Below are 15956 nucleotides of genomic sequence, written 5' to 3'. Positions count from 1 at the left end.
AAAATGCAATGCAGTACCCTGTTGGGTGCCCTTCCAGTGAAGAAAATGAGATTCAATGCCCTCTGGGCATCTACACAGTGGGGAAAATGTAAGCCAGTGCCTTAGGGTGCCCTTCTAGTGGAGAAAAAGTGATGCAATTCAGTATTGGACACACTTACAATGGAGAAAACATGATGCAGTGCCCTCGAGGGTGCCCTGTCAGTGGAGAAAATGTGATGGAGTGCACTAATTGGTGTCCTTAAAATGGAGAAAATGCAATGTACTGCCCTATAGGGTGCCCTTCCAGTGGAGAAAATGTGATTTAGCGCCCTCTAGGGCACCTACCCAGTGGGGAAAATGTGAGGCAGTGCCCTCTAGGATGCCCTTCCTGTGGAGAAAACATGATGCAGTGCTCTCCAGTGTATCATTCCAGTGGAGAAAACATGATGCAGTCCCCTTTAAGCTGCCCTTTCAGTGGAGAAAATGTGATGCTGTGCCTTAGGGTGCCCTTCTTGTAGAGAAAATGTGATGCAATTCAGTATTGGGTGCACTTACGATGGAGAAAACATGATACAGTGCCCTCCAGGGTGCCCTTCCAGTGCAGAAAATGCAATGCAGTGCAGTAATTGGTGCCCTTAAATGGAGAAAATGAAATGCAGTGACAAACAGGCAGCTGTACATGCTGGAAAGCTAGTAGTAGGCTATCTATAGTATTAGATATAGTACATTTAAATATAGACACAAATTTAATAATTAATAAAAACAAATTTAATGTTAACCATTTTTTGGACCTGATTCATCCTGAATGCATCATAATTTTCTGCACACTGGTGCCTTTTTATTTGTCTCACCCCTGCCCCTCAGACACCGTCAGCATGACATTATAAAATCTGATAGGAATCATAGATGTTCCTTTGTATCAGCTGCCCTCTTGTATCCACTCCTGGTTTTGTATAGCTACAGGTCTGCTGCAGGTGGAAGTAATTAACATTAATAAGCAAGATGGATACATGCTTTACTAAACGGTCACAGAGTGTTCTGGTCCTGTATGCAAAGTGTTACTGCGGTGCAGCCTATGATGATTTAATTAAATCAATCATCCTGGGAGATTTCCTCAGGTCAGGACAAAGGAAGTGTCCCACTGGAAATGAGGAATAAAGCCAAATATGGAAACTTGATTACAAGTAGTTCTGAGCCGCGCTCCTGCCAATATATGACATTTGAATTACTTTGCGCGAAATGCGCATTAATGTGCAGGACACGGGAGTTACAAGGGTGGCCGCGTGGAAGTATCATCCATCAGAAAGCAGCAGGGTCCGTGTCTCCTCAAGCCACCTCTGATCACTGCAGAACAAGACTAATTACACAGAGGGAATGTTTCCAGAGCGGCACCAACAGTGTGACAATACAGAGGCACCGTCTTCATCCACACCGCACGCCTCTCAAAAGACAGCTGTTGCTCGCGCCAAGTGCACGCCACAAACACACGCGCGCGTCTCCCACATGCCGAGAAAACGCAGTGTTTACCATCTGAATTGGACTCAGTTCCCCCTTCCGACCACTGTGTGGTTCATTCCAGCGGCTCTGTATCCTCAGTGCGAGGTGTGTTGCTGCTGTCATCAACACTGAGCCGGGCGGTTCAATCACTCCGCTGACGCGCCAGCAAAGTGAATGTCGATGGAGAGGTTAAGACCGAGCAGAGATCTTGTCGTGCGGGACTGTTTTATGCCGAACTGTTAATGGGGTGAGTTATTTCCGGATATGAATCGTTGCCGCCGAGTTTTATTTTCCCCAACAAGGAATAGCTTTATTTCTGGAATAGGATTAAAAAGTGAGGCTGTGTTGTTGAGATGTTGTGTAACAAGTGTCTCGGTTGATAATCAGATATAACCAGAGTCAAGTGATGACAGGAAACCTCATGGGACAAGTGAGCTCTACAGGGGATCCTTAATATTTATATGGTAAAGTTATTATTCTGGGGAATAAATCTCTCAGAAACTGGATTTCAGTTAATAATGTGCATGTGATTTTTTTTCAGTGAGAAAGAGGAGCATGCTTCAAATGGTTTGGAAACACCAAACCACAGACCAAAGCTGCTGAGTAACAGCATCCCCACTCAGGTCACCCTTATGCATGCCTTATGATTGTAATATGACCCCAGCTAGAGGACACATCTATACATTCCCCTTCCTTTCAGCTGCAAATGTCAGCCCTCTGAAGCCTGAGAGAAACCCTCCTTGGTGAAAACCGTATAACAAATGAGCCTACGACCGTTTCAGAAAGAAGAGCTCCACACAAAGAGAATGCCATTCACACTCTTGCTGTGTCAGGTTGTGACAGTGTGGACACAAAAAATGAAAAGGAATTGAGATGTCGAAGTAGTTTTTACCTGAAACTGCAGCTGGCAGCCTTTTGTGCTTTGTTGGGAATTGTTTTTATCAGCAGGCTGATTGCATAGAGGGGGCGAAAAGAAATTAGAAACAGAAACAAATATGTGTAGGACTTGCTGATTATTTTCCTGAGACTTTACACTCGTTTTATTTATGGTGGCCAGGAACAATGGCAGAGAAGAAAACTTAATTTTAAGAGCATGCAGAACACATTCATCTAAGTTTGCGCCCAACATCTTGCCTTTTGCTGCATCGGGTGCAGTGTGGCTTTCTTGCAAAGCCTCGTGAAGCTCAGAGAGGATTTTAGTCACTGATTAATTTGCTCATTTCTAAATTAGAATGAAATGTATGTGGTTTGGAAATATCTCCCTTCTGCAGCTCCGTAAGCAGCAAATAAATGTGTCTCTGTTCTGTCATTTTCGCCCCTTTCATCCTACTTAAATTAAAAAGTAAACACAAACAACCTTAAGTTGGGTAATGAGATGTTAATCACGCTCTGTCCTTGTTTAATGTCTCACAGTTAACTTAAATCCCCACAAGGCTCTCGAGCAAATATGCTCAGTGAACCAGCTGGCACTTGCAAGTCTCAAGACAGCAACTGACCTGAATTGACACTTTACCCACACAGCTGTCCGAAAAACACTCTAAAGCACAGACTTAAATGTATTCAGGTATTATCCTTTGACGTCTGTGAACACGATTCCTGTCTCGGCGTCTGTCAGCATCTCCACCCTCACTCCTCTCACTTATGCATATATATACATTTGCATGCGTCTTTCTGCCGTGTGTGTGTCTGCCTTTTACAGAGTGACTGACAGCCGCCGTTTGAGGGAGTGAACAGGCATGTTTGATTGCCTGTTCCCTTCATAACGGTTGTCCAATTTCATGGCTATTAGGCTTGTTAATAGGCGCGGGGAGAAGGGAGAGCTGAGGGCCTATCGGTGTGCTTGGTTGGACCCTTTGATTAGAGGGCACGGCTTGTGATGCTAAGAGACAGTGTCACATGTCACATAAATACATGGACTGACAGGGACATGGCTCATATTGTTATTATCCGTCGGTCCTTATTGATGAGGCTCAGTGATTGACAACAAGCAAACACTCTGACACGACCCACTGGGTGTAAAAATATATATGAATAAAGCATTTCATGTGGGACTCTGTTGTATTTTAATTTTTTCCTGTTGATTTTCTTGCAGACAAACCGTCACATCCTCAGAAGAAACATTTGATTGATTTATTCATCAAATGAATGCTTCGGTAATACAGCCAAAAGTAATGTTATTAGGGGCTAACCACCCACAAGAATATGAATCTATTGATTATATCCTGCAATTTATATGAAACTCACTTAGGGACAATTATTTCGACTGAATTATATGCATTAGGTACACTCATTATAGACATTTGCACTGCACCCAGAGGCCTAGGAGAAAAAAAAAACCTTAGCAAGTCATCCAGATCCCCTCATTCAGCTTCAATGTCACAAAGAGGAGACATGCAAAATGAATGGTTTTATTCAGTATTCAAGACTGAGGCTAAAACTGCACTTTAAACACGAAAGTTGGTGTGGCAGATTCACTGGGTCAAGGTAAGAAAATTCAAAAAGCCTGGGAGGATTGTTAGGAGCAATAGCAGCTCACAGGAGTATGTTAAAGCCGGAGGAGTAGGGAAAGTTAAACTGATTTATAAAGAAAGAAATTAGAATTAATGACTGAAAATTTACATCTTAAGAGACTGTTTAATCAGGCACGTCTGAATATGTTTTCCAAAACGTGATGCATGAAATCGTTATTGCCCCCAGTCATGCTGCTGAAAATGTTGCTTCTGTGACTCTTAGTGGGGGAACAAAGAATGGATTTTCATTTAACGTTTCTCGTTAAATAGTCACAGAAATCATATAATTGATAACTGATTTATGTAACTGTGCCACTTGTGATTGAGTTGCTCTATTCATTTATAGCAGTTTCAAGTTGTAAAGATCAATACCAAACTTTACAACATCCCGCTGACAGACAGTATGCGTGGTTGGTGATTTGAGATTCATTGTTTCTGCACTGCTGAACATCGTGCGGCGTAGACTTTGCAACTTGCCTCTCCTCTCCTGTGACTGTATTGATAGAGCTGGCATGTCAAATCTTTTTCTTTTGTGAATCTGAAACAGAGACAATCCTATGTTAATGCAGAGTGTCTCTCCAACAGACTCTCTAATTTAAAATGAAAATAGATGCCGCTCTCCACAACCACTTAAAACATACAACTCCACAATGTTGAACAGAGGAATCTCTCTATCGGGTACAAGAGTGAGATATTCCCGAATGAGTGTACAACAAAGACTCCACTTAAAACTGTTCATTTTGCAATAGAGGTCTGACTTTGATGCAAATCAAAGGACAGCAGTGGGATGATGAAACTGAATATTTATGGTCTTTTCCAGACCCCGAGATGTCCCGGAGTACTTTTGAGCCTTTTTAACAGCAGATGAAATTGCACTTGAAAGTTGTAGGCAGGTTACTTGACAGCTGTTAGAAACTCAAGTGCTTTTTACTATTGTGAGCAAATCATTTAAGTGCCTCTCTTGTGAGCGACACTGTGATGTACACTGTGGTGCATTTACGCAATGGTGCAAAGCCAGTGGTAAAAGCTGCTATTTTTGTTCAACTTTTAGCATATGTTGTTGAATTTTAATGAATTTTCATTGATACAAAGAGATGTGAGAGGCTTACGTTCAACAATCACATTAAAATAGTTCCTCCTCTTCTCTCTCCCCGCTACAGAATGCATCAGCTGTCTGCTGAAACTGTCTCTGCATTGTCTTGGCCCTTGGCTGCAGGGCAAGAGCAGCTACCATGACGTATCCCAACACCAGCATACTGACAGCCAATTTCAGTGGAGCCTTGGACGGCCATGACTCCGGGGGAAACATCTACCGGCCTTTTTCTGTTTTCAGCGTGCTCACTCTTACATTACTGGCAATGCTGGTGGTGGCCACCTTTGTGTGGAACTTGCTGGTGCTCGTAACCATCCTGAGGGTGAGGACATTCCACCGGGTGCCCCACAACCTCGTGGCTTCCATGGCCATCTCCGACGTCATGGTGGCCGCCCTGGTCATGCCACTGAGCCTCGTCCACGAGCTGAACGGCAGGCTGTGGAAACTGGGCCGCGTTCTGTGTCAGGTGTGGATCTCCTTCGACGTGCTCTGCTGCACGGCCAGCATCTGGAACGTGACGGCCATCGCGCTGGACCGCTACTGGTCCATCACCAGGCACCTAGAGTACACACTCAAGACGCGCAAGAAGATCTCCAATGTGATGATCGCACTCACGTGGCTGCTGTCCTCCATCATTTCCCTGTCACCTCTATTTGGCTGGGGGGAGACCTACACAGAGGGGATGAAGTGCCAAGTGAGCCAGGAGCCGTCCTACACTATCTTTTCCACCTTCGGAGCATTTTACCTGCCGCTTTGTGTGGTGCTGTTTGTTTATTGGAAGATCTACAAGGCTGCCAAGTTTCGGATTGGCTCCCGCAAGACCAACACAATAACACCCATGGCTGAGGTGATTATTCATTTTCCTTTTTTTATATAAACTATCTCAAAATAACCTCTCAAACCTTATAAGTCATAATATCATAACCTTCTCCTCGTCAAGGTATTGGGTAGTCAAGTTAGAGAAGCAGCGCTAGAGAAAGGTCCATAAGTGCATTATCCTTCTGAAGTAGGGGAAAAAACACCTCGACTTGTTTGTATATCTTTAAACCAGTCACATTTGTCTTGGGCAGTGCTAAGGCCAGGATGCAGCAACAGTGCCCTCGCAAAATAACATCGAGGGGGGACTTTTTTGATAGAGCATTTACACATGGGGAGACAAGCACTGTCATGAATTCTTGGCAAAAGAAAACGCCACAAAAAACAGCAACAAATGTATGTTGACTGTATGATTCAATTTTTACTAAAGATGTGGCAAACCAACCTTGACTGGCCATGTCAGGAAGCAGATCCACATCAGACATGAGAGTCCTGCGGGACAGAGTCTGGGCCTTTCCAAGGTGCTTTCACAAGTCGTCTTATTCATCATAGATCTTTACATCAATTCACCGAAAGAACAAAACTGGCATGACTTATTGTATGATCCAAATCTGCGCCAAAATTTGCCATTTTCAGCACGTAGATTGTTAGCTAGGAGGCTGTTGTTTCCTGTTGCAAAGAGGATTTTGAAATCGTTAACTCGCAGATGGCACGAGAGGTGGAGAACACCATTGGCCAGCCAAAATAACCGGCCAATGGCAGCTTCATAGCCACAGTTTACATAGGTATTGTTGGTATTGGGTAAAAACATATAGACTGACACTCCTTGAAACCAATCAGAGAGCTAGAATTAGCTTCATGTGAGTCAGCAAGGTTGGTTAACAACACTTTCTATACTGCACATGTTGAAATGCTGTTGTGGATGTATTGAACCACATGTTCTGGTTGAAAATAAGCTGTGTCAGCCAGCAGTTTACTTGAGATGGTGTTAGAGGTGTTTTGAGAGATACATCCAATGCTAAGGTGAAGTTCAGCTCATTAAAGCTTCAGTTTTGAATGTCTGGCCCTCCTGGAGATTCAAACTGTACTGGTGGGCTGTAAAGTTGGTGTCGAGATTCAGGTTAGCAGACCTATTTACACAATGGGCTATGAAGCTGAAAAATAATTCCAAGTCATGACTTTGAAGACCACAGCTCATGTCTGACCTCAAATTGGAAACTGCCATGCAGATGGTATGAAAAGCACAGGACGCAGCAAAGTACGTAAGCCAGCAGGACCAACAGGGAGCACTCAGCCTGCAGGGTGACACTCCAGCAACCATCAAGGAAAGGTGGAAGACAGCCAGCCAAGGAGAGAAGTGATGGAGGAGAGCAAACCAACTCGGGGGACTACAAGTGCTCCGATGCGGGACGGAGAAGCATTATGCCCCAGGCAATGCCCAGCACTGCAACTGAGTGTAGAAAATGTAGGAAAAGGGGCCACTGGGAGGGTAAATGTTTGCTTAAGTCAGTTAGAGAAGTCACCAGTAGTAAGAAGACTGAGGAAAACTTTTACCCAGGAGAAGTAGGCAAGGGAAACCAGGACTGTGCAGAGCATTGGACAAAATAAATAAATACAGGACACACTCCAGTTAGGTTCAGAAACCTTATCACACTAGGCTGTTGTTAAATCTCAGTTAAGGAGACAGGAAATATTAGAACACATTCATGACGGACACTGAGGCCTTTAGAAATGCAGAGAACAGGCAAAGGAAGCTGTTTTGAGGCCTAGAATATCTGCTAATATTGAACACATAGTAAAAGCCTGACACTTTCCCCAGGAAAACAAGCACATAGGCGACAGCTCAGTGCTCAAAATGTGAATGTGAAAATATGTACAGTGAAAAATATATAACATGTACAGTTCAGTTCAGTTCAGTTCACCAGCATATTACGTAGCCCAGCAGGCAAAAAGTACAATGATTGATGTACCACATATGTGAGTATGGAGGCAAACACATTGTGGCACCAGTCTATTAGTCATTTCACTTGGAAATCTTGCACCTGCCTACAACCACAACAGACCAGGTTGTTAAGTGACTAGAAATACACATTTGTAAGATTTGGCATTCCAAACCAGATAGCCAGCTGTAACGATCCACAATACCCAAGTGTGTCCTGAAAAGACTTTTACAGACAGTATGATTTTATACATGCCACGTCCAGTCTTTACAACCCACCAGAGCGTGCTGCAAACTCACTAACCCCCCATTAGCATTAATGTGATACAGAGCAACACTGATGACTTGTACTGGTGTAAGCCCAGCAGAGCTGCTCGTGGGATGAAAGATCATAACCACACTCCCTCCACTTGAAAATAATCTGGTCCCTAAGTGGCCCTGTAAAGCCCTCATCAGATACAGAGATGTGATGACATGGAGAGGACCAGCATCCATCAGCCGAGAGAGCTGCAGCTGGGAATTCTGAGGGTGTGAAAGTGAGCTCAGAGTCAGCAGGAATTAGCCCCTCCGAAGTCCCACCCCTTTTCAATCTAGCTCCAATAACAGATCAGCGAGCTTGGTAATTTCATTCCACCTTCCCTTTTCCTGTTATTTTTATACAGGCTATGTGTTAGGCTCATCTTTGTTGGAAAGAAAACACATTTTGAAGATGGTTAAAAGATTTTGCTGGGGGCCCTGTAAAAGTGACTCTCGATACACTGTTCTGTTTATTCCATTCCCAAAACCAAAAACTAATTTGATCCAGTGTAATAATTGGAATTGTCTGTGTGGCTGAACATCAACACCATCACCAAGAACACCCACATCTGTTCATAGGTAACATTATTATATTAAACAATGTTATATTTTGTTGAGACTGTAATGATTTAGGTTCAATTAAAGTTGTTTTGCCTAGTTCATAAAAATTACCTTTGTGAATTATCCTTCACAAAGTCGCTCAGAAATCATCTAAAACATACAGCAGCATCCAGCTAAAGCACTGGGGGTCAATTCCTACAAAAGTTGCTCAGTTGTACATGAAGCAAAAAAGTCCGACTTACTGGTATAAAATTACCCAGATCTTCCACATCGTGGCACCCATAGAGCAAGTGCACCAACTGGTCCTCATACAATGGTTCGAATGATATCTGACGAATTAGCAGCCCACGGATGACGTTACATTCGTAACATAAAGTTTTGTGCCTAACATAAAGTTACTTTGGTTAGTTTAAAGAAGTGTATCAGATCACAACTAGTCAACACCCTGACCTCTGACCAATCAGATCACTGATGAAAAAAAGTAACCTGACATGGACAAAATTCTATTAGGGCTCTATTTCAACTGGTTTTAAAACAAGCCTCTAACAAACACGATTTCAGCTGCATTTTAACTTATGCAAAGATTATTTTAGTCCACAGTGACAGTGTTGCTATTTTACACCCTGTGTGATGAAAACAAGAAAAAAAAAAAAAGATTATATTTTATTAGAAATGTAACATTTCGGTCAGGTAGACCTCATCAGTCTTTACCTACTTTACCACCCTAAACAGTCTGGCATCACTTTAAAGTGTTTTATGTGACATATTCAGAGTAGTTTCATCATCATCCTACTAAACAGCAAAAATACTCACTCTGTTCTAATTTCACATAGAATAATACCTTCACGTATTTATGGTCTTGGCCTGGATTTGGAAATTATTTCCTGTGTTTCTTCATGTTCTGTTATAAGGCTATCATTTACACTTCATACCGATGACTGCCGGTGAAGCATTCCCGCGGGTTGTTACTGTGTCATCTCATATCATAAGAAGTACTTCATTCATGTTTCTGATGATGTTGCTTTTAATCAACATCCCCGCCTCTTTCGCATGAACATGCTTGTAGCTGGATATGAAACCCAGAGTTGCTGATAACTAGCTTTGTGGTTACCCAAAAGGCCAATGTAAGAGTTAGTTAAGCCAGATAATGAAAAGATATCCTGATAAGTTGAACTAGCTTTGTAGTACAGGCCTCAAGTCCCCTGTGACGAGCTGTACATGTGTCAGCAAAGTTGGTTGACAGGACTTTATGTACCGCTCATGTTGAGATGCTGCTGTGGATTTTAATAAACTACATGTTCCAAGGACAAATAAACTGTTTCAGCCAGCAATTTATTTGACACTCGTCCTATATCTAATGATGAGTTTTTCTCCTTCCTCTCCCTGTCATCTGGCTGAGGCCCCTGACCTACCAATATGAGTTGCTGTGCAATTATTTATTATTCTGGCTGATGAGCTATTCAACAGTAATCAGGGAGACATAAGTATCTAATGTATGAGCATACGGACAAATAATTGCAGCAATCCTGCTCATCACCACCAGCTTGTTAATGTGCGTAGGCAGAAGGTAGAAAGCTATAAATACCACCTCTAGCATCTTTAATGGGCCACTGCACCTTTCTGGCTTTGGCGTTTCGCTAATCAGCAGACACAAAGGTCTAGATCTATTCAGCAAGCATTAGCAAACATTTAATCAGGCAAATTTTCCCCCTGAAAATTGAGTCAGCTCCCACTTTTCACCAACCCTTACTGAAGGAAATGCAATTTGAAAAGCCCCCAAAACACCTTGGTGATAGAGATTACGCCACTTTTAGACATCTTAGAGCAGACGCCTTACTCCACCTATGAAAGGCTTCTTATGAAAATCGCTCAGCATTTGAGCATTCTGAGAACTTGGCAAATTTCCACAGAAGGGAGAAATGATTCACAGAAAACATACATTGGAGGCTTTTTTCTTTTCATCTATGTGACACGTGTACTTTGAAAATTACCTCAAATCCTCAAGATACCCCTTAGTTATGCAAGTGTGGCATCAGTTGGCCCGAAATTAGAAGCTAATGGTCAAGGAGGACCTATCCTCGAATAAATGAGCCTCGTCTTTTATTGCATTGGTACAGCAACTTTATGCCAAGTTTCATTACACAGGCAATCGCTCCTGTAGCTATCGCAATTAAATTGAATATGTTTTATTAGTCACTTTGCTTTCCACAGACACACTCACAGCTTATGGTTGCATTATACGTGTCTCATTACCCAGCTCAAGTTTATTCTCATCATTTCCCAGTGTACATCGAAGAGTCGAGGCATCAAGCCCTGCAAAGTGTCTGCGCGGAGTTGTGAAGTGAGCTATGGCATCCACATCTAAGATAATAAACCTCTTGCACTCATCCATCAACAACACCCACTCAAAGACATTAAGACACATACACATGCCACCAGATATAGAGTGCATTGATAGGTAAGGTGCACAGATCCTTGGCCTAGATGCACAAATAACTCAACACTACAGAACTGAATGTCGTAAAATGTATCATTCAGAAAATGTTTAATGTGACTGCAAATATGAAAAGTGACTGAGGTTATTACACTGATACATAAACTTACTCTACGTTTTAGATTCCATAAAACCTCACAACTGTATTCACCTCACAGCTGTATTCTTTCACCTGACCTTCAAAAGTACACATGTCTTTCTTTTCTGAACATGAATACCCTTTAAACACATAAAAGAAGAAAGTAAAAGATTCTTAATGTGGTCATAAAAGACAGCCATCCATATCTGCAGGTGTCCTTGTCAAAGAAAGACACTGTCAATCACAGAGTATGAAGCCTAACTTTGTGCACTTAATCTCACTGAAGACACAGTGTTCACATCCCTTATGCTAACATTCAGTGACTATGTTAGCATGTACACTATTACTTTACTGTTATTCTGAATATGATTATTCGAATTAGGCCTTTCTCCAAATGCAAGATTTTACGATTAAGACGTGGGACATGCTGATATCATTCAGGTTTTAGAAGCATTCTTTGACCATGTGCACAGCGCATTCGGAATATGTGTCACAGTTGGGTTTTTTACCACAGTTTGTGACACATCCCTCGCCTGTTTACGGTCAGCTCTGTGCATTGTACATAAACCAGCTAGCCAACCGTTTGCAAGGTTGCATGCCCAAAAGAAAAATACACATTTGTGGTCACAAAGAGAAACACTCCTACTTTTAAACATTATGAAAGGCTTGGATATTAACAGGCTTTTGTATATGGGCAAATATCGCAATGCAGACCTTTTCAAGAAGGTGGTTGAAGTAATGAAACATGTCCACCATCGTTGGAAATCTTTCAGGAAATCCGATGCAAAGACGCAAAATGGCGCAAGCAGCTCAAAAAAATTTACTTTTCTATGTTTTAACATGATACATGACATGTTAGGGCAGGGGAAAGCAACCTTTACTATCAAAAGATCCATTTTTGACCAAAAATGATAATAAAATATCTGTGTGGAGCCGCAAAACATATTTGAACCTTATGATGAAGGTAACATGAGCATTCATTAATATGTTTTACCACAAGGTGGCGACTGTGCGTGGCACTATTTAGGATTATTTGGTACTTTAACGTTGCAGAGCTGGCAGTGAAAACAAACAAATCTGTCCAAGCACCCCTAATTTCTCTATTTAATTCCACGATTTTTACTATTTTGGATTTGGCACCCAAAGCTAGCCAGCTAGAGAGTCTCAAGACTAGCCACTGCTATCGAGGTTTGACGAGGTTTTGAGGAAAAGGTGCCAGGCAGTAGATGTTAAAACATTTTTTTATTCAGTATATAGGCTACACATTTTTACAACTGGATCAGCATTGATACAGGAAAATTAAAATGTTAAAAATAAAAAACTGTCATTTACGTATTCCAATTTTTTTGTCAAAGCCACAGGGTGCCACTGGAGAGGGGCTTAAGAGCCACCGGTGCCTCCGGACCCACATGTTACCTACCCCTGTCAAACACAGCCGTATGTAGACTATTGCGGGAATTCATTTTTATCCATGTAAACAGCTTGGTGGCAATTCTGTCTTGGAATAAGGGCAAAAACTGGAATATTCTGTGCATGTAAATGTAGTCAGTGGGACGTTAGAGCCACAAGATGATTAGCTTAGCATAAAGACTTGAAGCAAAGGGGAAACAGCTAGCTTGCCTTTGTCCAAAGTTAGACAAAAAAAAACACCAATCAGCACCTCTAAAGCTCACTATTGTTTGTTTGATTCATACACAAACAGAAATGTTAAGGTGTATTTAGGAAGTATTGTGAGCTAGCTTGTTGTGAGCTAGCTTGTTGTAAGCTAGCAAGCACATAAATTCAGCGCAAATTGATCCTAACACAATAAAAATGACTAATTGTTGTTTTTCAAGATTGCGTGCTGTAATTATTTCTTTTCTGGGTGCGTAACTTCCTACTTTAGAGGCTTTAGACGGAGCCAGGCTAGCTTAATGCTAAGATAAGCTAACCATCTCCTCTTTTAAGCTTCATATATAGGTTTATGTTTGGTTTTGTTAACACTAGGAGGAGAGTAGGAAGACTGCTTCATATCAAACGTAGCTCTCATGTTGCTGGGAAGGATACGTTTCTCTATATTTAATGACAGGAAACAAGATTGAGTGAGTAATTCAGAGTGAGTCTCACCTTCTTAGTTTGAAAGTACATCATAACCTCATCATCGATTCAATGTTTAAAGGAGGATTCTTACTTAAGTGCTCATTTGAGCTCCTGCAGCATCTAATATTGAGGTGTCTTAAACCATCCACTGAATCTGAAACTTCCTTCCCAACAGCACTATGCTTTTAACCTGTGGCCTCTGCTGTTAATGGACTGGCTTCATCCGTCCAAACAGTTATAGGCCCTGCTGACCCATATTGATTCAACTACACTTGCTCCAGAGTGAACAACTTTCTCCATCCGACTGCAGGATGTTGTTTAAATGTTGAACAGGACACAACAGTTTAGAGGGGTTAGTCTGAGCGCTTCGCTTCCAACACATTTAGGGGGCTGATTCGTCACTATAAAAGCTGTTAGGCTGCTGAACGACCCCGGCCAGCTTCACCTGATAAACAAAAAATAGTCAGCCTTGAGCTGTGCTAGGCAGCATATAAAGAGAGGAGAAAGTCAGCAGATTAATGTTGACATTTTCTTTTTTTCCTTTTCCCAGCTGCGCAGTATGTTTGTGAAACGGCACAAAATGGGCTGCTGGAAAATGCAGATTAAGACACTGCTCTGGATTTATGCTCTGTGTCGTGTGTGTGTGTGTGTGTGTGTGTGTGTGTGTGTGTGTGTGTGTGTAAGGAAAGAATGCACTTGTTGAGTCACACTTTTTTTCAACCTATAATCCATCTTTTGTAGAGCAGCCCAAATGGCATACATTGTTAAAGATATTTTAATTCTAACACAAGCCAGGTGTGTCTCACGGATAAATGAATCAGTGGAGTAACTGATTTATTCTCTGATCGGCTCCCTCCCAGGTAAAGGACGAAACACATCAGCCGCAGATGGTGTTTACCGTGCGCCACGCCACCGTGACCTTCCAGACAGACGGCGACACATGGCGCGAGCAGAAGGAGAAAAAGGCGGCACTTATGGTAGGCATTTTGATCGGCGTGTTTGTACTTTGCTGGATCCCCTTCTTCATCACCGAGCTCATCGTCCCACTGTGCTCCTGTGACATCCCGCCCATCTGGAAGAGCATCTTCCTGTGGCTGGGCTACTCTAACTCCTTCTTCAACCCGCTCATATACACCGCCTTTAATAAGAACTACAACAATGCCCTGAGGAACCTCTTCTCCCGTCAGCGCTGAGCCACTCGGCACGCTCGACAGACAACCTACACCAGCATGCACTCCACAGTGTTACCCCGCCAGACAGAGAAGGACTGACCTGTCTGTATCTGTCACTCAGTCATCCTTCAGATGGATGATAACCAGAGACTATGTCTGAAAAACTGTCTTTATAAATGTGTTGTTTTTATTTATGTTTTGTTTTGTTGATTACCATGCTGAGGTAACCTCACAGCTGGACTGAGACAGGTGTCTGAGCTACTGTATCTACAAAGAGAGGAATAAACTGGCTGTGTTGTGGCAGTTGTGGATACAGTGATGTCTACATGTTAGTTTCCCTCTGCTGTTTCAGGCCTATTAGGGAGGAAGCCATGTTAACTCCCTCGTAAACAGTTTCATCATCTCATGTGAAGCTGCTGGGAAAAAAATCAAAGTAAAGCTGGAAGGAATGTTCATGAAAAATCTTTTAGAACTGAACAAAAAACCCTCGTAAATAATTAACCAAGAACAAACTGTGGATTATTTGCTACACTATCTGTATACCAATTCTTCTTGCTCATCGTTGTAAGTGACATTTTAACCAAAAAAAAAACAAAACATGAATTTGGGGGTGGTTAGCACTGTCGCCTCACAGCAAGAGGCTTCCTGGTTCGATACCAGGAGGGATTCCTTCTGTGCGGACATGTTCTCCCCATGCCTCCGGGTACTCCAGCTTCCTGCCACAGTCCAAAGACATGCAGGTTGGGGATAGGTTAATTGGTTACTCTAAATTGGCCATCTCTATGTGTTAGCCTCGTAATAGTCTGCCGAGCTGTCCAGGGTGTACTCCGCCTCCTGCCTGATGTCAGCCACCCCGCAACCCTCAAGAGGATAAGCGGTTACAGAAATGAATGAATGAAAAATGGATTTGATTATAGAAAATAATTATCTGATCTGACAGCCCTCCAGTAAAGAGACCTCCACCTCACAGTCAGGTACACATGCAATTTGTTCATAGATACTTCAAGATAAACGTGCAATCTCTCCTCTGATGCTGGCTATATATATCTATCAGTTCTCTTTGCACATACACCTACACACTCCCATGCCTTTTATAAAGCAGGAAAATAGCAGGACAAGTTATTATTTCCACCATCTTTGAATAGATGCATTGTTGAGAAACCTGCAGCCACAAATTATTACATCTCACTGCAGATAAATAAAGCAACTATGATAACCAGAGGATGTGTGGTCTGGTGTAAAGCTATCAAAGCATTAACACAACAATAGATTCATGATAATTCAATAGGAGTTAAATCAGAAAATAAAAAATAGCATTGCTTTACTGTATGGAGAAAGTAAAGCACTGAGACCATGCATGTTTAAAGTAAGACTAGTGGTTTTATATTATGGGAGTATCAGAAGCTAATGTTAACCAATACAGATATCCCTAATGGGCTC

At 42.2% G+C, this 15956-nt stretch overlaps 1 protein-coding gene across 1 annotated transcript; it reads left to right on the top strand.

Annotated features, from left to right (window-relative positions):
• Positions 1 to 1602: 1602 nt before the first annotated feature.
• htr5ab (5-hydroxytryptamine (serotonin) receptor 5A, genome duplicate b) lies at positions 1603 to 14660 on the top strand. Its single transcript, XM_049565151.1, has 3 exons — positions 1603 to 1723; positions 5147 to 5926; positions 14205 to 14660. The coding sequence occupies exons 2-3, from the start codon at positions 5219 to 5221 to the stop codon at positions 14535 to 14537; spliced, it is 1041 nt and encodes a 346-aa protein (XP_049421108.1). The 5' UTR covers positions 1603 to 1723; positions 5147 to 5218; the 3' UTR covers positions 14538 to 14660.
• The last annotated feature ends 1296 nt before the right edge of the window (positions 14661 to 15956 follow it).

Source organism: Epinephelus fuscoguttatus, linkage group LG21 (genome assembly GCF_011397635.1).
Source record: "Epinephelus fuscoguttatus linkage group LG21, E.fuscoguttatus.final_Chr_v1".
In the NCBI taxonomy this organism is placed as follows: domain Eukaryota; kingdom Metazoa; phylum Chordata; class Actinopteri; order Perciformes; family Serranidae; genus Epinephelus; species Epinephelus fuscoguttatus.
The sequence above is the reverse complement of the archived record's forward strand: the minus strand, read 5'-3'. Positions and strand labels throughout refer to the sequence as shown.